Source organism: Balaenoptera borealis (genome assembly GCF_965194805.1).
Source record: "Balaenoptera borealis genome assembly, chromosome: 14".
NCBI classification, from domain to species: Eukaryota; Metazoa; Chordata; class Mammalia; order Artiodactyla; family Balaenopteridae; genus Balaenoptera; species Balaenoptera borealis.
Window position 1 is genome coordinate 75,325,025 of NC_138875.1, and position 22,764 is coordinate 75,347,788.

Sequence of the window (22,764 nt, forward strand, 5' to 3'; positions counted from 1 at the left end):
ATGGCAGCCTGGTTGTAAGCTACGTTAGATCTTTCTTACCATTTAGATTCCCATAAAAGAGGGAGGTGGGAAGCTGGGTGCAGCAGTATCTAAGCCAGCGTTCCCCAAACATTTCTGCTTCAAGACTCCTTCACACTGTGAAAGATGATGGAGGACCCCAAAGGGCTCTGGCTTATATGTAATTTGCCTACTGATACCATCTTAGACATCAAAACTGGTCAACTTTAAAAGCATTATTAATTCGTTTAAAAAGAATAAATCCATTACATATTAGCATAAATAACCATAACAAACATTTTTCCAAAACAAAAGCCATTTTATTTATTTATTTATTTATATTTTTAAATTTATTTTTGGCTGTGTTGGGTCTTTTTTTTTTTTACATCTTTATTAGAGTATAATTGCTTTACAATGGTGTGTCAATTTCTGCTTTATAACAAAGTGAATCAGTTATACATATGTCCCCATATCTCTTCCCTCTTGCATCTCCCAAAAGCCATTTTAATGAGGAGAGTGGCATTGCTCTGCATTTTTGCAAGCCTCTTCACTTCTGGATTCTCATGTCTCCTTCTGCATTCAGTCTGTTGCAATGTCACATATCATGCAGGCGCTGGAAAACTCCACTGTACACTTGTAAGGAATGAGTGGAAAAGGCAAATGACATCTCAGTATTGTGAAAATGTTTCAACTTCACAGATCCTTTGAAAGGGTCATAGGGAGTCCTGGTGTCCCCAGCCCATACTTTGAAAACTGTGATCTAATCTCGAAGATGGGAGAAAAATCCTACTGAAGGGTTTAGTGGGAGGGAGTCTGACCCTGAGTTATAGTGAGAGATCCCAAATTTGGCCCACACCTCACAGAATGCAAATTCCAAGAGAGTTCAACCAGATTCTTTTTCTTTTTTTTAACCAGATTATTTCTGATGTTCCTTCTAACTCTTTAAATTCTATGTGTGGTTTCACTTTAACTGAACAGAAACCAAGTGCCTACCATGTGCTAGTCCCCAGTGGATATCAGGATGGTCCCTGCGATCAAGGAACTTCATGGTCACTTGATTTGGTGGGGCTACCAAAGGGCAGGGCAAGGTGATTGCCAAGTCTCTTGATATGGCCTCAGGCATGCCGGTGAGGGGTAAAGGGCCAATTCCCAGTCCCATCAAAGGGAGAGACCAGATGGTTCCCTTTAGTCCTTCCCTCTTGGACCAGCATGTTGGACGGTGCCCCATCCCACTCCTCATTTGAAGTCCGACATACATTCAGCATACCTGCCCTCTCAATTCTTGTTTACACCCAATTCCCCCATTACATGATTGCAGCATATGCTTCCTCCTTCGATACCTATTTCAGCAACTATAGAATCCATTGCTGACCAGTCTGAATTGTGGATTTCACAGGTCCCTGCAGGCCTCCACTGCACTGGCCCTCGGTCTCTCCTACTGCTACCCTGAGGCACCTCAGGCATGAGGGTCCCTCTCCTTTACCCTCAGCCTCTGACACCACACTTCTTTACTCTCCTCTTTGCCAGTTGAGCTTTTTAAAGTGCTCCTAACCCATCTTCCTTCCACCCTTACTGCTCAGTCCTTACTGTTCACTGGCTGCCAATCCTCTACCTACGCTATCCTGAAAAATACATTATTCACCCCACTGTTCTCACCAGCCACTCCATTTCTCTTTTCATTCACAACCAAACTTATTGAATGAACAGTATATACCCACCCCTCCACGGCATCACTTTCTGTTCTGTAAACCTGTGTACACTCCTGTCCCCCTTACTCCTTGGTTTTTCCTTTTAACACGTATTATTTGCATTCTCAGAATGTAAGCTCCACAGAAGCAGGGATTTTAAAGTTTTATTTACTGCTACATCTCCAGCTCCTCCGTCAGTGCCTGGCACACAGTAAGCCCTCAAATGTACGTTGACTCATCTTCCCCAATTGTACCATAAGCTCCCTGAGGGTGGGGCTTTGTTTTGCTCCTGTTGCCTCCTCAGTGCCTGGCACCTAGTAGGCACACAATACTTACTGAATTAGCAAAGGAATCCAGTTGTCAGGTAAATTTTGTGATTTTTATTTTATTTTTTGGCTGTGCCACGTGGCTCGTGGGATCTTAGTTCCCTGACCAGGGATCAAACCCGGGCCCATGCAGTGGAAGTGCAGAGTCCTAACCACTGGACCACCAGGGAATTCCCTATGTGATTTTTTAAAAAACACTAATTTGGTAGATATCTTTTGCATACTATCTTTTGCATCTGTCTCTTCCTGCTGTTACCTCACACCTGGGGTTCGGCAGTAACCTTTAAAGCTCTGCAGCTGAAATCTGTCCTGCATGCTTGCACCAGATAACTTTCCCCAAAAGATTTTGATATTGCTCCTCTGCTCAAGAACTTTCAATGCCTCCCTATTGTAGTTTCTAATGTATGAACAGGTGGTACTGCAAAGCTCATCTGTAAGCTGGCTGTTCAGAACAGTGGAACAAAGTTTCCCATCAGTGGCACATACTGCTACTTAACTCAGATCACAAAAGTTTATGTCTATTTCTAAATATAGACTTTATAATCTAGCTACCATAACATAGCTCCAGTCATTGAATTGTAGTTTAGATAATTTAAAACAATGCTTCTAGAGGAAAATGTGCTCACAGTTTCATTTTTGGGAGCCAGGCACACATCCTGGCCTGCAGGGGATTCTCCCCCAAAGCTAAAATAGATGATCCTTACGGCTGTGACAGCAGCTATCTAAATACACCTGCCATTCACAGCTCTCTAAATTCCAATTCCATCATGAAATCTTTATGATGAAATCCTTTCCCCATCATTCTAGCTGAAAGTGATAGCTCTCCTCTGAAGTCTAGGCTGCTTGACAGCTATTTTCTCTCTTGTATTGTCTTGTATATTTTATTTCTCATGAGTGTGTCTTATCTCTGATGAGACTGAAAGTTCCTGGATGGGAAAAGCTCTATCCTATAGTCTGTGGCACATAATAAATAGTGAGTACTCATTAAATGGCTACTTGAATAAATGAAGGAATTAATGCCTATTGCTTTCCAGAAGGCAGGCAAGTCAGGAGTCTGGTCTTCATAATAGCCAATTCTGTTCTACTTCTTCGAAGTATCCTACAGCCCTGATATCAGGAGGCTGCCTTGGGCATGTGTGCTCGAGTCTGCAACAGGAAATGGCCGAAAGCATGAATGAGTCAGTGGAAAATGACCTTGGTTTAACAGCATTAGTTACTGTTTATCACATGCCTATATGAGCCAGGTAATTTGCAAACATATCTCTAATCTTTATAACTATTCTGAGGAAACTGGGGCTCTGAGACATTGTGATGTGACTTTTCCAAAATCTCAAAGCTTTTAAGAGATGGAGCCAGGATTCCAAAGCATCTGAACCAAAGTCTCTCTGATTCCAGAGCAGGTTGAGAAGATGATCTAGAGTGACCTCCTGCCTCACTGGCTGGTCAGGGGAGGATGTGCTTGCCTGGGGAATACTCTGAGGCTTCTTTCTTCCCTTATATTTCCTAAAACTGTTGGATCAAAGGCGATCCCACTAACCTTTCCCAGACCAAGAAGAACCATTTTTTCAGTGATCATATGAATAGCTCCCCTCCCAGCTAGTACCTTTGGATCCCAAGTCCATATTCTTTTGTCATCACCAGGCTGATTCTCAGCTCCTGGAAAAACAACTCAGAGCTTGAGTCAGACACTCCATGTGCTGTTCAAGGATCTTCCCTGCAACACTGTTTATAATAACAAGAAATTATAAACATGAATGCCTATCAACAGCAGAGTGGTTAAATACCACCATATGATGGAGTGCCAGTACCCCGCAGCTGTGAAATGACAGAAGGTTTAAGTATGTTGTTAAAGAGAAAAGGCAACTTACATACACATGTGATTGCACAGGCAAAGAAAATTCACTGAAGGACATTTATGCATTCAGAAAATATTTGCTAAGCATTTTAAGGTATCCAAGAAACTTACTAACAGGGGTTACCTGTGAGGAGTGTGTCTGAGGGAAAAACAGTAACTTGTGCTTTTTGGTAAGCTTTTGTACATTTAAAAAAACTCCACAAGCACTATTTTGTATAAAGTCAAGATAAAAAGAAGTTTGAGAAAACAAGTAGAAATATCCAACAGGTACTTGACTAGAAAGGGACAGGGCTGTACAGAACTTATAAGTAACTTAAATTTTTTCCCTGCAGTTCTACAAATGAGGATGGCGGTAGGCGCATCCTACTTTTAGTGCAGGTAGGAACTTACTCTAAAACCGGAAAAAAAAACCTAGGGCTGATGATAAACCGAATACCGCTTAACTTCTGCGGCCCAGGTCTTCCTACCACGCGGTTTGGAGAATTATTATCTGTAGATGGTGTGCAACAGAGGCCGCGGGAGCTGCTGCCGTCGATTCCAGGGGTGCATCTTACACGCCGGGTCATTCATCTCCCAAGCTCTGCGTCAAGCTGGAAGAGACGCTGAATCTGGAACCACCCACCCCGCTTTACCAACGGGGCAACTCAGGCTTCAAGAGGTCACAGGGCTGGGATGTGACTTCGCCCCAGCGCTGACGTCAAAGGCCACACTCCTAACACGCTACGTCCCGGCTCCTGTCCTGTAAAACTCCGCAGCCTCCAGCCGCCTAGGCGTCCTGTCCACAGCCCCGGGACACGGTGGAAGGCCCGGAGCCAGCACCCCGCATGCAGAGTCCAGACAGAAGGGAGCGAAGTGGCCGAGTCCCCAGTCCCGAGAAACCGGGAGCTCGGTCTAAGAGCCGCCCCACCGGTCACTGCCTGCCAGTCTTTCTGTCTCCACACAGCGCTTGCGAGTCTTGAAGAAGCGAGTCCCTCCCAGGCCACGGCCGGGCTTCTCCGGCACTCTCGGCTTCTTGCAGTTAGGTTTCGATCGCAGCTCCGCTCTCCGAGATTTCCGGTCAGGGGGCCGCGGACGGCTGGCGGCGGCGACGTTCACAGACGGGACGCGGCGAAGACCGGTCAGCGCCCGCGAGACCCTGCCAGGACGCATGCGCCGTGCGTGAGCGCGGAGAGGGCGCGGCTGGCCGCGACCGCGGCTGCGCAGAGGCGGTGCCAGGCGCTGCGCCTGCGCAGTGGCGGGGCGGGGCGGGAAGGAGGGAGGCGGTGGCAGCGGCGGCGGCTGCTGAAGAGGAGGAGGAGGAGGGGGGAGCGGAGGGAGGTGTTTCTGTCAGTTCCGGCTGTTTGTTCGGGAAGTGGATCCGCCGCTGCCGGAGCAGCCCGGAGGGAGCTGCGGATCGCGAGGCCAGCACCGACCACGCCTGCTAGCGCTCGCCTCCCCCGCCCGCCATGGCCCGGGACTACGACCACCTCTTCAAGCTGCTCATCATCGGCGACAGCGGTAAGGGCCGCAGCGGCCGGAGGCGGCGTCGGCCCTGCCGGGCGCGGCCCGCAGGAGCCTCGGGGAGGACAGGCGGGCGGGGAGGTGCCGGCCCGCGCGGGGCGGGCGGGGCGGCCGGCGGCCCCAGGGGCGTGCGGAGGGGCTCCGGGCCGCGCCGAGGTGAGGCTGGGGTGCCGGGCTGCGGAGCCGGGTGCGCGGGGCTTGGGGCTGGGCGCCCGGTCCACTCGCCGCGCCGGCCCCTGCCTCACGTATGACCTTGGTCAAGTCGCGCGATCTCTGGAGTTGGAGGGACCCGGGTTCAAGTCCTGGGACTACCAGCTTCCTCACTCTGACCTTGGGCGAGTTGTTTCGCCTTTCCGAGCCTCAGTTCCCTCATCTGAGAAGTGGGGACTTGCCTCGCTGGGTGGTGTGAGTATTGGATGAGATACAGCTGGAAAAGTGCTTAGCACTCGACCTGGCAGAAAGTGAGCTCCAGGTAGATGTTCGCTGTTGATGTGTTATCAGTAGCCTTTGTAAGCCTCGGTTTCTTCCTCTGTAAAATGGGCATATTCCCAGAACCTGCCTCATGGGATTCCTGTGAGATTTAAATGAGGTAAGACAGGCAAAGCACTTTGCTCAGGGCCTGGTACATTCCTGCTGCATTATTACCTCTGTATGTTTCCATTTCCTCATCTGTAAAATGGAATAGTAATAGGATCTGCCTCACTGGGCTGATTGAGTATTCAATGAGATAATGCACACACAGTGTTCAGAACAGAGCCGGGCACATAGTGAGTGCTCAGTGTGTGTTTGCTGTTACATACTGTCTGGTAGACGGGTGTTGGAGGTGGGTTGGCCAACATTACAAAAGTGCTCTGACCATTTATACACTCCTGTAGAGCTCCTAGCTCCCTCTCCAGTGCCTAGTGCAGTGCCTCACACCCAGTAGATGCCTAATGTATACTTACTGGATGAATGAATGAATATCAAGTGTCTTCAGAAAAGATAGGCTGGTTTCTGAGAAAAGGTGGAGGTTTTTTTTTATTAACACTTATTTATTTATTTATTTAGGCTGTGCCGGGTCTTAGTTGCGGCAGGCGGGCTCCTTAGTTGCAGCATGCGAACTCTTAGTTGGCGGCATGTGTGTGGGCTCTAGTTCTCCGACCAGGGATCGAACCCGGGCCCCCTGCATTGGGAGCGCGGAGTGTTACCCACTGGACCACCAGGGAAGTCCCAGGGTGGAGGGTTTTAGAGGTGTTTGGAGTGTGGCAGGTAAGCAGGTTTATGGGGTGACCAAGGGGTCAGGGAGGCAGGCCCCAGGAGGTTTATGGGAGCATAGCTGAGGTGTTGGGATTTTATGATGGGGAGGGAGGCTTGGGAACGTGCCAGACTTATAGACCAGACCTGAGTTGAGTGTTGGCAGCAGTGTCATGTTACTGGAGGCAGAGGCCAGGTTGGTGGTGGAACCCATGGCTTGTTAAGGAAAGAGGGGACCAAATCAAAGGGGTTGTCAGACCCTGATGTGGGAGTGCTGTGACAGTGTCATAGCTGGACCAGGAAGGTGGGTGGGTCGTGGTCTCACCATGGAGCCGGGTTGGGATGTGGCTGGTGGTTTGGATCAGGTGAAGGGTGGCTGAGGCTTCTGAGGCTGCTGGTGGAAGGGAGAAAAGTTAGGGGCTAAATAGGGAGATGAAGAGTAGCTGTGGCTGGGGGAGGAGTTAGAAAGGTGGAGGAGGATGGATTCATTGTGATTTGAATGAAAGAAAACCAGACAAGCTGTGTAGCCTCGCTCTTGGAGATGGCCTCAGGCATTTCATGGGGTCCTGAGGTTTATGCCTTTCAGGTTTTGATTTCAGCCCCCACCTTGGTTCTGAGGGGCTGGCACCAGGGTGATTTCTCTCCTTTTCGAGTTAAAGTCAGGCTACCATGGTCAGGGTCCCTATCCCTCTGCAAGACATCTGGGGCCTGTGTGTTGATATACAAAAATGAAAAGCATAAGCTTAGCCAGAAGATGCACCCTATTGGCTTTTCTCCCTGGTGAAACCCAGGGGATGGTTTTGGCCCCTTTCACTGTACATTTTGCATGGTGTATTGATTTTTCACTCAGAAGTTAGGTGTGGGAGAAGACTCACTGGGTCAAGATTTATGTGACCTGGTTCCTTGTTCAGTCCGAGTGTGTAGGACTACGTTGTGTAGAGGAGACGGATGTTTTACAGTTTAATTTCTCCTGACAGTGAGCTGATACTCAAAGCCCAATGTTTATGAGGCTGGGAGATGGTAGCCATTGAAGTTCAAACTAAGTTTCGGCAACTGAGCAAGGAGACTAACATCACGCCCTCCCCTGAACCTGGCTCCTTATGTGATGATTCCTTAAGGTTTTTCAAACGGTTTCATAGACACTCTCTCATTTGATCTTTACACGTTGCCTGTGTGGTTTGTCAAATAAGGAAACTAAGGCTCAGAGTAGCTGACTGTCTTGCCCCAAGTCACACAGCTCTTCAGAGGCAAAGCCAGGAGTTAATGCACATGATGCTTTGTGAGCAGCTGGTGTGGGGCCTGGCAAACAGTAGGCCCTCAATGAGTGTTAGTTTCTTTCTGTATAAATCTAGAGCTCTTTTTCCCACTCTGCCACATTGTACATGCTTCTGGAATACATCCCCTCAGATTCTGCAGCTCTTGTTTGTGCCTAAGTTTGTATACTTTCTCTTATGCTCTTCTGACATTGGCTCTGATTTGTAACAGCATTTCGTCCGATCCATGGGGCCAGCCAGACTCATCCTTAGAACCCGGAGGCTGCAGTGGCTGTTGAAGGTCTAGTTGAAGCTTTCGACCTCACAGATGAGTGAACTGAGGCTCGGGGGGTGGGGTGACCTGTCTGAGCCTATACAGGGAATTAGTTCCTGAGCCAGGAGTAAACCTGAGAACACTTTACTCAAAGGTCTAAGGGTCTCCAACAGTCTAGAACTGAAGCAAAGAGGGATGAGGGAACTAGAGCCCAAGGGAGGAGCACAGCCAAGGGTGGGGGCTTCTGTGGAGGCGTTTTGAGAACCAGAGCATCTGTGTAGGGCAAGAGGCAGAAGGCAGGGGCAAGAAGGAGTTTGATGCAGGGAGAGCAGTGGTGACTGAGAGTGGTGGGTAAGGTTTCTGCAGAGAGAATCTGTCTCCCCGCTACCAAGAGGCATCAAGGGCCAGGGCCTGTGCTCTCTGCAGGGTCGAGGATGATGGGGCTGGCCTGTTGGGGTGTGTGCTGGACATGGCCCTTGGAAAGCTGTTGACTTCGGCTGTGGTTAAGGCAGATTGGTACCCCTCACTTCCTCCCCTGGGTGGGTGCTGCAGGGTGGATGGTAGCAGCGTGTGTTCCCAAGGTGGCTTCTTTAGGGATATTTAGGAAACGGTGTTTCTCTGGGTGGGTTTCCCTTCCTTTCAGGGGGAAGAGCAAGGCCAGAGGTGGGTGCTGGCCTGAAGCAGCAGTTGACGTGGTGACTGTAGTGGTTTTGAGCAGCTCTGCAGATGAGCTTGGGGTGAATGAAGGGCACCCGGAGAGGCCAAGCTGGGGGGACACCTGCTTCACGCAGAGAGCACCCCCCGCCCTTAGACGTATGCGAGTCAGATACCATTTAACTTAAAAAAAGGATTCTGCCACCCCCCGAAAGTTTGACCACCACTGCTTGGGCTCCTTTTACTGCTGCAGCCGTAGCGTTGGGTAGCATGGCTGTCTGTGATTGGCATTGGCTTAGTCATAAATTCACTAAACAGTGTTTTGTTGGCCCCTACTGAGTGCTGGGCCCAGCTTCCAGCCCTGTGAACGTGCAGGGCAAGTGGAGCAAGACCTCCTTCCTAGAGGAACTCATGGCCCCGTGGCCCAGACACAAGGTTTTTGCTGAGTAAGCGGGCCAGGAGGCTCCAGGGGGAAGCAAGGAGCCGGCGGAGCCGATGGGGTGTTGGCGCTAGGCAGAGCGCCGTGAGGGACTAGCCCAGGACTGGGGCTCTCCTCAGGCTGGGCAGGAAGCCTCGCAGAGGAAGTGGCCCCAGCGCGGCAGGCTGCGGCTGAGCGGCGGGGACCGGGGCCGCGGCACCTGTCTGCGCAGAGCTGCGCCCAGCCTGTCTTCAGGACGGTCAGACCCTGGTTCACTCCATGAGACAAGTTCTGGGCATCGCTGGGCGACTCACCCACTTGGAGAGGTCCCCAGAGGAGATCGTCAGAGAGGACTGCCCAGAGAGGACGCCGGGGTCAGCCGGGGATGGGGCAGCAGCAGCTCCCTCTGAGTATCTGGTGAGCGCACGGGCTCCTCCCCACAGCCAGGGACACACACTCAAAGTTCGCTCTCAGCTGGGGGTGCAGGCGTGGGGTCTGAGACCCTGGGTTAAGATCTCCACTCGTCTAGCTTTGATAGCACTGCTGCTAAGACTCTGACAGGCATGGGACACAGGAGCCACTTTGGGTTTTTTTGTTCCACTTCCCGAAGCAGATGCAAGAAGACCTCCCAAGCAGCACGTATTGGCAAGAGACGTGGAGCTCCAGGGTGGACAGCCCTGGATTCAGATCCAGCTCCACGCCCCTGCTGAGGCCCCTAGACCAGACGTGTAGCTTCTTGGAGCCTCAGATACCTCATCTTAAGAGATGCAGCTGGACTTGCAGGAACATCCAAGCGCCGGCCACACGCAGTGCCCTACGTGTGCTAGTGCTTTCCTTCTGTGCTCGGTTGACCCAGCTGGCTTTGGGGGGGGGGGCAGGGGCGGGGACAGAAGGACCCAGGGCACAGGACAGGTGCACCTGGAGGCTAAAGCTGCCGTGTGTTGAAGTAAAGGGAAGCCACCCTTACGAGGGTTCTGCCTGTTCTTGGAACAGGAGACTGTGGGAAGTGAAATGGTCTGAGCACCCTGAGCTGTCGGGCTGAGGGGTGTCAGGCGGACGCCCCCCTCGCCGCCCGTGCAGCCACGCGTGGCATCAGCCGGGGTGAAGGTGGCCGACAGTCGGTTCGAGCTGTCTGCGCCTCACTTCTTCGTGTGCGGAACCGCCCTGAGCATCTCCACGGTGCTTTGCAGCCAGGCAGCCCCTTGTCTGTCACCAAACCGAAGCTCCATGTGTGACGTGCGTTTTCCAGGGACTACGTTCTAGACACACCTTGGGACCAGTATCACTTGGTCGGCCTTCCCCTGCTTCGTGTCCGTCGTTGGGTCTCTTCCTTGGGGTTGCTGGGCCTGACCCTCACACGGGCCCAGCTCGTGTCTTACACTGAGATGGAGGAGGAGGTCAGAGATCCACGGGGAGAGGTGTTCTGCTGCCAGGCTGGTTGGGGAGGGATATGGCTGCTGCTGTGCCTCTGAAGAGTTAGGACTCGGGACTATCTCCCTGAAGAGGGGTAGGGGTTGGAGTGGGGACCCGGACCTCCTCTCATCTCCTGCTTTCTCCCCTGCAGGTGTCGGCAAGAGCAGTTTACTGTTACGTTTTGCAGACAACACTTTCTCAGGTGAGTGTGTCCCTGGGATGCTGCCGCGTGTTTTGGTTTTAACATCCCTTCCCCTGGCGCCAGAACACCCTGGCCTCTGCCTAACATCAGAAAAGTCCTCATTCTGATTGCCAGACAGGGAAGGAGGAGGAGGGGGCGTAGGTTAGAAGTCTCTGTGGTCGGTCTTCATCTATCTTGTTCAAAAAAATCCTTCTGCAGGCCCATCCTTTTTCTACTCAGGGTCTTTTTTGTGTCCTAACATTTAAAAAAGAAAGAAAAAACGACAAGTTAGGACATGCCTGTATAAAGTGTCAAACGGGAAGGCTCAGTACAGTGAAAAAGGAGCGCTGCTCCCCGCCCCGACCTTGGGTGCCCTGGTAGCCTCTGCTCAGTGTGGTGTGTCTCTCCCTCGACTCCACACGCTGTGGGCCGGCCACTTGCCTTCCCCTCGGCATATCAAGGACCATCCTTGCACGTCTACATGCAGACCTGTGGTACTTTTGAATGGCTGTGCAGCTTCCTGGGCTGTGCAGGGATGCACATGGTTCATAAACAGTGTTCTTGATGCGTGCATGCTTTCTGGTTGCCTCTGTTTTAAGTGGTGCTGTATTTCTTGGGACACACTGTGTTTATTCTTGCATAGAAGTGGAGTTACTAGGTCAGGGGGTATGTGCTTTTAAAGTTTTCACAGGTACTGCCAGTTCGCCTTTCACAGAAGCTGTACTAAGTTGAAGGGGTCTAAAGAGCCCCTTGTCAATGCTGATCGGTACTAGGTCTTAGTGGTGTTCATTTTTGCTCAGCTGATAGGCAAAAAGTGCTGCTCGTTCAATCTTGTGTTTCCCTGATCACTGGTGAAGTGGGGCACATTTTCATTGGTCGAGCACACAAGGTTCAGTGCAGAGGCTTCGGGCTGTCTTGGCCTCTCTGATCGAGGACTGATGTGTGACTACCTCTGGGAATTCCCGTGATGCAGTTGAGGGGTGAGCTTCACTTAGGAAGTGATTACGTGGTGGACACCTCTCTCTTGAGGGAGGGAGAGGTGGGTTTCTCCTGACAGTGGCCCTGCACACCCCTGGTGGCATGACATTGGAAAGAGTTGTCTTCTCTATGTGACCATGAGTGTGACCGAGTCTCAGCTCATCTTTAGAAGTGGGACTGATCCCCATCCCTCCCACGTAGGGTTACTGCGAGGATTCCCCAGGACTAAGTAATCTCTCAGTAAACACCAGGGGTTTGTCGTTGCTGTTGTCTCCTGTTCGAGAATGGTGACTAGTGGGCACTTCTCACTGTGCTGGAAAACATTCCTCTTCCTCCTTATGTCCCTCTGACTCCCCCTCCTGTCAGCTCTCAACTCTTGGAGGGTTCTCTTCAACCTCTCTCCTCCTTTCCATTTCTACTACCAGTTCAGACTGCTGTTGGTTCTAGCCTGAAGCATTACAGCAGCTCCTGCCCATCCCGTACCAGACTGCTGAGTTCATCTTGCTAATGCATGTCTCTGGCAGGGTTTCCTCTGTTTAAAAACCTCAGCGGTCCTCTCTTAAGTGAGCAGAGTTCACAGCAAGGTTTCTCCACTATAGCACCACTGACGCTCTGGGCCCTGTAATTCTTTGCTGTGGGGACTGTCCTGTGCATTGAAGGATGCTGAGCAGCTTCCCTGAGCTCCACCCACTAGATGCCAGCACCCTTCCCCCTCCCAGTTGTGACAACCGAAAATGTCTCCAGACATTGTCAAGTCTTCTGGGGGGGGACTCAACAATCCTCTGTTGAAAACCGCTGGCCTTCATAATCTATCTTCAGTTCACCTTTCCAGCTTCCTACCTCATGCTGTCTGTTCATGCTTTTTTGTGTTTTCACTAGCTCGCTCACTTATTCAGCCATCAGCTGTGTATCAAGTGCCCACAGCACTAGGTGCTGGGCTGCTCTCCTTGGTGTAATCCAGTCCCCGCAGAGAGCCAGATGCCGCCTTGTCCTCTGTGCTGCCTCAGTTCTTTTCTTCTGGGTGGGATGTCTTCCCCCCCCGCTAATCTCAACCTTTGAAATCATACCTATTCTTTCAAGCCAGGTCTAAATGTGACTTGAGCCCGAGAGCCTTCCTTGATCTCCACCCCACTTTGAACTTTGACCTTTCCTATCCACTCTACACACTTGATAGAGTTAGTTGTGTGTGTGTCATGTCTGCGGCACCGGGTCACACTGTCAGCTCCAAATGGAGTGAGAACATGGGCTCTTCTAGCATTCGGGCCTTTGTAAGCCTGGACAGGACTATTCTGTTGCCAAAAATTCTCTTTAACTCCATCTTTCACACAGATGCCCCAAGAGAGCTATTTACAATGCAGCTCATGCTTGGATTAAACCCTTCAATGCCTCCCTGTCACACACACAAGAGAAAGTCCAAGCTCTTGAAAATGGCACAAAGGCCAAGATCTGGCCTTGCTCACCTCCACCCCCAACCTGCCTCCCTCCATGTGCTTGACCTCAGGCCACTCCCCCCACACACCACTGCTACGTTTGCTGCTGTCTCCTCTGCCTGGAGCAGTGTTTTTCAAATTGCAGGTCGGGACTTAGTTTTATTTTTTTAGTTTTTATTGGAGTATAGCTGATTTACACTGTTGTGTTACTTTCTGCTGTACAGCAAAGTGAATCAGTTATACATATACATATATGCACTGTTTTTTGGATTCTTTTCCCATACAGAGTATTACAGAGTATTGAGTAGTTTCCTGTTTTATATGTATGTCTTTATTAGTGATCTATTTTATTTGTACATAGATATATATATTTTACATATAGTAGTGTGCATATGACTTGTTTATGTTTTAGGAAGTTAATTTTGTGGGTCATTTAAAATGTTTGGACTAGAAAAGAGAAGCCCGGAATGCATCATAGGCTCCCACCGTTCCCAGGCCACAGTGAACGTGTCCGTGCCCCGGCCACTCTAGTAGAGGGGCATGTCCCCTCCCCCCAGTCACGTCCCCTGTTTTATTTCCTTTGTGGCACTCCTTGCTCTTGAAATTGTCTTCTTTATCACTTTGTTTCATTGTATCCTGTCTGTTGCCCTCACCTTGGGGCTCGGACTTTGTCTTTTTTGTTCAGGGCTGCGTCCTCCAGGCACTTGGAGTGAGCGGGACGGGGCGGGATGGTGGAGCCCAGGGTCACCTGTGCCATTTAGGGCGTGGTCTGACCAGGGCGGCCTGTGGGCCCTGCTAACATCTGTGTGTGTGCAGGCAGTTACATCACCACGATCGGAGTGGATTTTAAGATTCGGACTGTGGAGATCAACGGGGAGAAAGTGAAGCTGCAGATCTGGGACACAGCCGGGCAGGAGCGCTTCCGCACCATCACCTCCACGTGAGTCAGGCCAGCCCTGCTCCCGCTCAGACCCCTTGCCACCGACATTCAGACACAGTTGAGCCACTAGTGCCGGGTCACGATAGACATGCCACTGGGACGGGCCCCCGCGTCTGTTGGGAGGTGAGCTCCTTGCCGGCTGCAGTGGGTGGCGTCGAGTGGGGCCCTTCCTCTTCCTGAGGCTGCAAGAAGAGGAGGGGGTGTGGCGTGGCAGCTCTGGGGCGGGCGGGGCAGCACGCGCCAGTCCGCTGACCCTCTGGCCTTTGGTTCCTTTGTCTTTAAAATGGGGTAGCAGTGGTGATGTTGGCTTCGCCAGGTGGTGAAACACTTAGGCAATGACAGTGCTCTTGTTAGGTGTCAGCTGTGACAGCCGGGGTCGTGGGGTCAGCCGTGCAGGCTCCCGTCACCACCCTGACTTCCGGGAGGGGGCTTCTCTCTGCTGGGAGGCCCGGAAGGAGCACTGGTAGGTGGGAGGCCGTTGGGCGGCCCCTCCTCCGCCTCCCCAAAGCGGTCTGCTGGGAACCCAGCTCACGCTGAGGGTTGTCCTCCTTTGCTGCTGCAGTACCTTTGTGATTCTTAGCTGTAAACAGGAGGGAAACCTAGCTGGAGCTCCAGACCGCAGGGGTCCTGTGGAGTGGCTGTTGGTTAATGGAACAGGTTCCAGGAAAGAGCAGGGCTATGAAGGCAGACACTTGGGAATTTACATTTTTGCTCTGCTTCAGTTTCCCAGAGGGCTTGTCTTTGGGATTTGCTTTAATGCCGAGTCCCGTGTGCTTGGGGACATCCACGTGTGAACATGGATGATGCCACTGAGCTCCCTGCAGCTGGTACTCTCATCATCCCTGTTTTACAAACGAGGGAGCTTCCGAGGGTGTCCTGCTCCCTGTGATGGGCAGCGTCTGGGCTCCACACTGGGGTGTGTGCAGAGCAGGAGCCAGCGCCTGGCCTGGAGTAGTCGCTTCTTCCATCGGCCTCTCCTTTGCCTTCCCCAGCAGAGCCTGTGTGAGTGGGGCTCTTGGGAAGGCACGAGGAAGTTTTGTCTCCTCCCGGCAGGGTGAAAATGGGGCAGACCCCCGGCTGGCCACCCATCCAGAGGCGGCTCAGGATCTGAGGGGTGGGAAGTGTGAGGGCCGAAAAGCCCCCACGGTGGTGGCTGGGAGTGTCGGGGTGTCCAGGGGTGCCGGCTGGGCGGGTGGGTGGCCCTGGTCAAGGGGCTTCAAGGGGCCAGAGCCTGAGCAGGCCTGGAGGGGGGGGGGGGGCTTCTGTCACTGGGCCAGCCCTGTGGTGAGCACACGTGCTGTGATCTGTGACTCCCCAAGACCCCGGGGGTCCCCAGTCCTGGGGGCTGCCCAAGGCAGGTCTCTGCAACTACTTCCCGATGAGCTGCCTGAGCCCCCTTGTGTCTTGGCAGCTGCCAGTGAGGCCTCAGCTAAGGAGGGCAGCTGGGGTCAGGGGGTCCTTGGGGTAGGATAGACATCATGAGCTTTGGGCAGCCCTAGGCCTGAATAAGACCAAGACCTCTTGTCGGGGTCGGGAGGAATGGGCACTGACCCCAGATATCCTTACTCTGGGCCGGGACTGTCGCCAAGGACTTTACCTGCTTCATTTCATTTAATCCTGATAAAAAGTCCTGTGAGTATCTCCAATTTACAGACAAGAAAACTGAGGCCCAGAGAGGGTGAAGTAACCTAGCGTGCTTGGTTAGGAGTTGAACTGAGGTCTGGCTGATGCCAAAGCTCTTGCCTTTAACTGGTCCACAGCCCTGCTCTCTGCTGGCCCTCCACCGCCAAGGGACTGGGACTGGGGCTGAGGCAGACGGCAGATGCTCTGGGGCCTCCTGTGGGTTAAAACCAGTCAGGGAATTCAGGGCACCCGAGGATACTGGGCCTGTGGCCACAAGAAATGCTCCAGGCAGGGCAGTGGGGCGGGGGAGCCTGAGACCTTTCAGCAGAGAAGCACGGCCCTGCCCGGCCGGCCATCCTGAGGTCAGCTCCTTCCAGGGCGTCGGGAAGAGGGTGAACTGCCTCCCTCATCCTCTGGGGGAGAACTCCACTGCCTGCAGGCAATTTGGGTCTGCACGAGAAGGGGGAGTGCCGCACGCTGGCCGGCCTGCCTGGGGGCTGAGGGAAGGAGTCTGGAGTTTGTTTCAGGAGTTTGTTCTCTTCCAAGGATTGGGGCAATCTGGGGGCAATAACGTGGCCTTTTCTGATTCAGGGCATTAAAAGAAAAACTAAAATTGCATCCTGTTAGCCTGCTGAGAACGCCCTGTTGTCCCCCTCACTGTTTCTTGCCTCCTGGTGGCTGGGGTTCACTGACCCTGAGCTGCGGCTGGGGGCGCGGGCTGGGGTGGGGTGCTGAGGGCAGAGAGCGAGGCGGAGGCAGGGAAGCCCCTTCCGTACCTGGCCCTGGGCTCAGGCCCAGGCTGTGACTTGCAGCAGTTCACTCCACTCAGCCTTACGTCCTCACTGGTGATGTGGTGACCCTCCTGTCTTGTACCAGGTGTGGCAAAGATCAGTAAGGTCGTGGGTGTGAAGCACCGGCGCTGTGCTGGCATAGAGCCAAGTTGTGGTGCGTGGCCGTGATGACTGATGGAGGAGGAGGAGGTGGAAGCCCAGCACGTCGGTGCCCTCCTCGCCCGAGCTCTGAGCGCCGGACTGGTTCTCTCGGGTGACACCCCCTTGCCTGGGTCCCAGAGAAGGCGGAGGGTCCCGGGGAGCAGTGGGGGCTTGTGCTGGGGCCGCGGCTGTAGGCATTTCTTGGCATCTTCAACTGTCTTCAGCAAAGGAGGGTCTGGAAACACAGTCCACTGCTCGCATGTCCTTTGCTGGCGGGGGACAATCATCTGTCCTCACCAGTTCCCGGCATGCTCTCCTGCACCTGCTCAGGTGGGTGTCCACCAGGTGGACCCAGGTGATGACCTGGTGCTCTAGGGGGCAGGGAGGGGCAGGGCCTGGATGGCTTGATTGTTCGGGCTCCCCAGGGCAGGGCGCTGTGTCCCCAGGAAGGCAGAGTTGCAGGCAGATGAAGCTCCTGGGGGACATCAGCGGGTGTCTGAGGGTGGAGGGCCGGGGTTGCGAGAGAGGCTGGGCTCTTCTCACTGCCTTGGTGGCCGGCCTGGGGAAGCTGCTGACATTGCTGCCTGCCATGCTGTCCCTTGGTTTTCTTCCATCTGCGTCGGGGGCCCAGATTGTCACTGAAGGAATAGTAATAGTGATAATAAAGAGCTGGCCCTTGTGGAAATATGTATTATCTCCTTAGTCCTCACAACCACCCCAAGAGTTAAGTCCTAGTACCCCCATTTTACAGTTGAGGAAACCGAGGTGCCATGAGGTGCACGCAGTAACCTTCCCAGGGCCCCACAGCCTTTCATAGAAGGAGCTCGTCTGACCTGTGTCCTGTGATCGGGCCTCGACTATGAGGAGTCGGCCAGAGTGCTGACGGGCAGGCAGGTGAGAACACAGCTGCACCTACCAGCCTGGCCGGCTCCATCCTCGTGCAGCCTGTGGTGCCTCAGAACCGCCACCTGGGAGGGGCCGCTTTCCTACGGGCTTGGGGCCCTGATGAGCCCCGGGAGGGCGGAGGCGCTATGGGCTGGGTTGGGGGGGGAGTCCCCGTCTACCCGTGAGCACGGCCTGTTGCAGGCAGTGGTTCTTACCCTCGTTGTTCTCAGAAGCCCCTGGTGAGTGAGAATCTCTGCAGCGCTGGGTGATGTGACGTGTCAGGGCAGGGGGTGTCACCTGGCCGCTGGGTCAGTGAAGGCTCTCTGGAGAAGTGTGAGGCTCTGTCCTCCTCTTCCTTCCAGGGTTGATGTCCTCCATCTGTCCTCCTGAACCATGTGAGTGAAGGGGGATGCGGTGTCTGGAGGGGAATGTTCACATCCTCCTGCCTTGCAGACCTTCCAGCTGACCTTAGGCACCGGGGTCTGTGCTTTTGGATGCGTCCTGATGCCCAGGTCATTTCCATGCCCTACCTGCCCCCCGGCCTGGATGAGCCTGGAGTGGCAGGAGAGGAGGTGCCCACCTGCACCCAAGGGGAGTGAGAACAGACCTTGGCAGGCTTCACAAGTGGTGCGTGTTCTTGGAATGGCATTTTACTATGACAGATTTGAGGACAGTAAAAAGTTTTGAATGTTAAAAAGAGGACAGTGGTAATATGTCAAATGCGAACATTGCCTGAATTTTAAAAATAAAACTTCAAAGAAGTTTCAAGCTGTTGGCAGCCTCTGAACAGTTTGGTTGGCCACCGCAGGGCCGAGCGCTCCCTACTTACCGTGCCTGGGGCACAGCATGAGCAGCAGTGCTGCCGGCGTCCTACCTGCTGGCTGGGCTCTGGATGTCCAGCCGAGGCCGGAGGGAGAGGAGACACCGGGCGTGTTGGGGGAAAGCACTCGCCCCTCGCCGTTTCCCAGCCGCTGTCTGGACGCGGGCAGGCGGGTCCTGTGAAGGGGCTACTCTTGTTTAGGCTGAAGCTCTGACGCAGACCCTGGTCCTACAGGTATTATCGGGGGACCCACGGGGTCATCGTGGTCTATGACGTCACCAGCGCTGAATCCTTTGTCAACGTCAAGCGGTGGCTTCACGAAATCAACCAGAACTGTGATGACGTGTGCCGGATACTAGGTGAGGCTGGACCCAGCAGGGTAGACAGTGGGGTGGAGGGTGGCAGGGCGTTCCCACGGGGCTGGGTTGACCCTGCTTTGCCTTGAAGTGGGGAATAAGAATGACGACCCTGAGCGGAAGGTGGTGGAGACAGAAGACGCCTACAAATTCGCCGGGCAGATGGGGATCCAGTTGTTTGAGACCAGCGCCAAGGAGAATGTCAACGTGGAAGAGGTGAGGCCTGCACCGGAGGGGCGGGGGTTGAGCGCGGCCCAGCTCTGCTCCACCACCATGGCCTCCTTGCCCCACCCTGGCCTGCCCGGGGCATCCAGGTGGCCGACAGAAAACGTCACAGTAACGGCCGTTGATTGAGTGCCTCCTGTGTGTGCTAGGCCTTGAGCTAGGCTCTCTACAGGTGCCACCTCATATCTCAACAGTCCTCTGAGGTAAATTAGTCCCATGTTTCAAATGGGAAACAGGTTCCAGCTCGTGAGAAGCTGAGTCAAACTATGACGTGCTCCACACCACAGTCGTGCACGGTGTCCACTCGGTCCTCTGCCTCCCCGTCCCTCCCCTGCCCTCCCCACTGTCACCTCTTCCTGCTCTCTGGCTTTCCTTGGGGCCTTGGCTTCCTGCAGAGACCAGCTAGCTTTCCTGTGGCCTCCAGAGCTTGCTCGGGTGGGTGTCCGGGTGAGCCCCCTGAGGCTTCTGGGGATGCACATCCCCTCAGACTGGCTGGGCCTCTGGACCAGGGCAGCCTCCTGTCACTTAATGCTGCAGCTGCTGGAAAGCGCTTGTGAGTCTTTGGAGAAAAGCAGGACCTTTTGCCACAAGCCCAGGCTGGCTGCCCTCATGGCTTCGGGAGGGTCCTGCCCGTGGGGTGTGGAGCCCAGGGGCACCGAATCCCCTGCATCCTGGGCTCGGGCTGCCTGATGGCAGGGACCCCGGGCGCCCGCGTCAGGCTAGGGTCACAATGTGGGCTTTTCCACTTAGGGGCCTGTGGCAGGGCCCTGAGTCCTCTCCACGCTCCAGTGTTCCTTGTGTAGATTGATTGGGGTGGGGTGAGAGCCTCTGCCTCCCGGGTTGCGGGAAGGAGTGAAGCAAATTATGTCACGTACTTGCTACCTTTCCCGGGAGTGGAGGAGAGCTGTGGGGTGGTCTTGGGGTGGTCCGGGGAAGGTTCTAGGCAGGGTGTGCAGTGAGGTAGCATGGAGTGGGCCGGCTCTGGGTGCTTCTGGTCCGTCGCAGGGGCACCTTTATCTGTGTTGTCCGGAGTCCAACTGAAGGAAAGGAGTTTTTTCTTCTTTAAGAGAAAGACTGGAAAACCCCTTCCCTGAGACGTAGCTCAAAGGTCTTTGATGTTGTTCCTTTTTGACCTTTATAATTCACCACCTCCTTCTAGATAGGGTTTGAAGATACACATACAAAAAAGCTCACCAGTAGAACTAGAAAGCTGGGTCCGGGGAGGCAGGGAAGTGGCCACGATGTGATGGGGCCTCCACGCTGGTCTGAGGCCCGCCCTGCCTCCCTCACCCTCACAGATGTTCAACTGCATCACAGAGCTGGTCCTCCGAGCAAAGAAAGACAACTTAGCGAAACAGCAGCAGCAACAACAGAACGATGTGGTGAAGCTCACGAAGAACAGTAAACGAAAGAAACGCTGCTGCTAATGCCCCCAGCCCACTGCAGAGACTGCCCTGCGGCCGCTCCCCCCGCCCCAGGCCAGGGGGCTCCTCTCCTCGGGGGACACTGTTTCGTGCCGTTATTTAAAGAATTCTCTCCACGTTTTTGTACCGGGAGGCGCCATCGGCACTTCCTCCCCTCCCCCCTTGAGTGCCAAGAAGGTGTTGGACAGCCTGCCCTTCCCTTCTGGCGCCCCTGCCCCCCCCCGGCCAAGGCGCCTGGGCCCGGCGAGGACGCTGCCAGCCGAGCGGACTGATTAACCGGAGTTTGTACATAATGTATATTGCTTTAACCAGCGCATCACCCTTGTCCTGCTCTGGCTCTTGCCTCCCTAATGCCAGCCTGCTGCGACGCCCCCTCCCCACCCGACCCCAACTTACTGCCAGCAGCTTCCTGAGGGGACAGGATTACGTTCTAGACATACCTTTTGCCAACCTGGGCTGGTGAAGTGGGCTCCACATGACTCGTTCTCTCTTGCAGGCTGTCGGTGTCTGTCCCTGGCATGTAGGGGCTCACCCCTGTCCAGGGCCTCTGCCGGCCCAGCTCCCTCCTCTCCCCAGCCCGTCCTGTAACCATTCTGGCAGCTGGGGAAACCTGGCCTTGAAGTGGGCCTGGGGTTCCCATCAGAGGCCTGGCCCTTCATTTCCACAGAAGGAGTCACTCCTGCCCTTTGGCCAACGGATTTCTTGTCCTGCGTTCCAGATGCCTCTGAGCTACAAACCCAGGGGAGCCGTGGCTTCTAATTTATATACCAACCTGTTTTGGTTCCAACAGAAAGGTAGGGGTGTGTTTGTGCAGGGATGGGCTTGCAGGGGGACTAAGGAGCATCATTTTAACAGATAAAGAAAAATGAAGCCAAATCAAATGAATTAAGTTCCTCATACTCTTTTTCTCTTACTGAGGTTTGGTTGGCACAGCAGCAAAAGTTGTGGCTGCCCCACTTTGGGTCCAGTGTTTTCAGAAAAAGTGAATGGCTTCCTGTCGTCGTGGAGCTGGGCTCTTGGCTGAGCGGCTCTGCCTTCCCGGTGGTTTGTTGGTGGGAAAGGAGGGGCCTCCCACCCCGGTCTCTGTCGGTCCAGGGCCTCCCGCTGAGTCCTGGGTCTCCGATGCAGCCCCAGGCACCTTTGAGTGTGGGGAGTGGGTGCCAGGGGCCGCTGGGCTGTGGGGACGATGTCTCTGAGCTGCACGCAGGCAGCCCTGGATCACTGACAGGACTGTTTTAGTACAAAGGTAGCATGAGGATTTCTTAGTGAGTGGGAAGGAATGGCCGCTGGGGCTGGGAGCTGGCTCTGACCCACCGTGGTGCCCTGGAGGAGGAACCAGGGTCGTCTGCGCTTGATGACTGTCACCCCCACCCCCTTGAGACGCTTCATTCACCTTTCCCCTAAAAGGATCACGTAACCTGGGAATAATTTATTTCAACACCATGATGTGTTTTACTAGATTTCCTTTCCTAGGTGATTTCCAGGCCAAGCCCTGATTGGACAATCACATCACAGATCTCACTGCAGATCTTCCATGTCACTGTTGATGGGGTTTCAATCAATAAAAACTGGGGGTTTCTTCTTCTTCTCCACTTCCCCAAACTGCCAAAAGCCCATAGTTCTGCGTGACAGGCCTTCACTTCGGAGCCACAGGATGAAGTGGGAGCGCTGGGCCTGGTAAGGCGGTGCTGTGGGGTGACAGCAGGTAGCCCTGTCTGGTTGGGGTGCTGGGAGCCACAGCGTGGTCTCTATCCTCAGGACCGTCCTGGCGACCACAGGTCCCGTGGAGGGTGTGGAGAGCTCAGGCCTCCTGGGTGGGCCACAGCTCGGCTCTGAGGTGACACTGGTGTGGCAGTGCTTGCAAATTCAAGCAGTAAGAGGAGGGGGTCCTGGAAGTTTCCAGCCCAGGCTAGAAGCCACCGTGGCTTCTGGCAACTGGACATCCAGACCCAGGTGGTGGGGTGATTTGGTGATGACAGCGTGCCTGTCCCGCTGAATGTCACACGCATGAATGGGGGGGTGGGGGAGGGGGAATTCAGGGCTGGACCGGTGTCCTGGTGGACCTGATGTGAAATTCCTGTTGAACAACAAAACTTTTAAATGGTTTGCTAGGATTATTTCTGTATTGAAAGTTTCTAATTATGCTTTTTAAAAAAATACTAAAAATAAAGGTTCAAGCTGCCAGATTTTCTTCCAGGGTCTGTTTCCTCTCCTCCAGCTGTGCTCTGGGTGGGCTGGCTGCTTCCCACCCATTGTGTCCAGCTCTTGTTTGTTCTGGTCTGAGTCCTGCACAGGTGCCCATCAAGGCTCAGGGATGCTTTCAGAAGCCAAGTTTGTTTTCTCCACGAAAGGTGGGTCC

The 22,764-nt window shown here is 53.8% G+C and overlaps 1 protein-coding gene and 1 long non-coding RNA gene across 3 annotated transcripts; one reads left to right on the plus strand and one right to left on the minus strand.

Annotated features, from left to right (window-relative positions):
- Positions 1-220: 220 nt before the first annotated feature.
- On the minus strand, positions 221-5,073 carry LOC309610635. 2 transcript variants are annotated; one of them, XR_014234093.1, is made up of 2 exons: positions 3,615-5,041; positions 221-630 (listed from the first exon to the last, which is right to left on the minus strand). It is a non-coding gene; the product is annotated as an uncharacterized lncRNA (long non-coding RNA). The 2 variants fall into 2 exon arrangements; XR_014234094.1 differs by lacking the exon at positions 221-630 and adding an exon at positions 2,504-3,157 and having other exon boundaries at positions 3,615-5,073.
- Positions 5,074-5,170: 97 nt separating this feature from the next.
- RAB35 (RAB35, member RAS oncogene family) lies at positions 5,171-22,591 on the plus strand. Its single transcript, XM_082353716.1, has 6 exons — positions 5,171-5,363; positions 10,763-10,813; positions 14,017-14,140; positions 18,635-18,759; positions 18,848-18,972; positions 20,280-22,591. Exons 1-6 carry the CDS (start codon positions 5,312-5,314, stop codon positions 20,406-20,408), a joined length of 606 nt encoding a protein of 201 aa, XP_082209842.1. The 5' UTR covers positions 5,171-5,311; the 3' UTR covers positions 20,409-22,591.
- Positions 22,592-22,764: the final 173 nt, after the last annotated feature.

Bases quoted from the DNA above. Each gene is read 5' to 3' on its own strand.
- RAB35 (XM_082353716.1), top strand. From the start codon at position 5,312: ATGGCCCGGGACTACGACCACCTCTTCAAGCTGCTCATCATCGGCGAC. The intron at 10,814-14,016 runs GTGAGTGTGTCC...GTGTGTGTGCAG, and splicing joins TGCAGACAACACTTTCTCAG to GCAGTTACATCACCACGATC. The intron at 18,973-20,279 runs GTGAGGCCTGCA...TCACCCTCACAG, and splicing joins AGAATGTCAACGTGGAAGAG to ATGTTCAACTGCATCACAGA.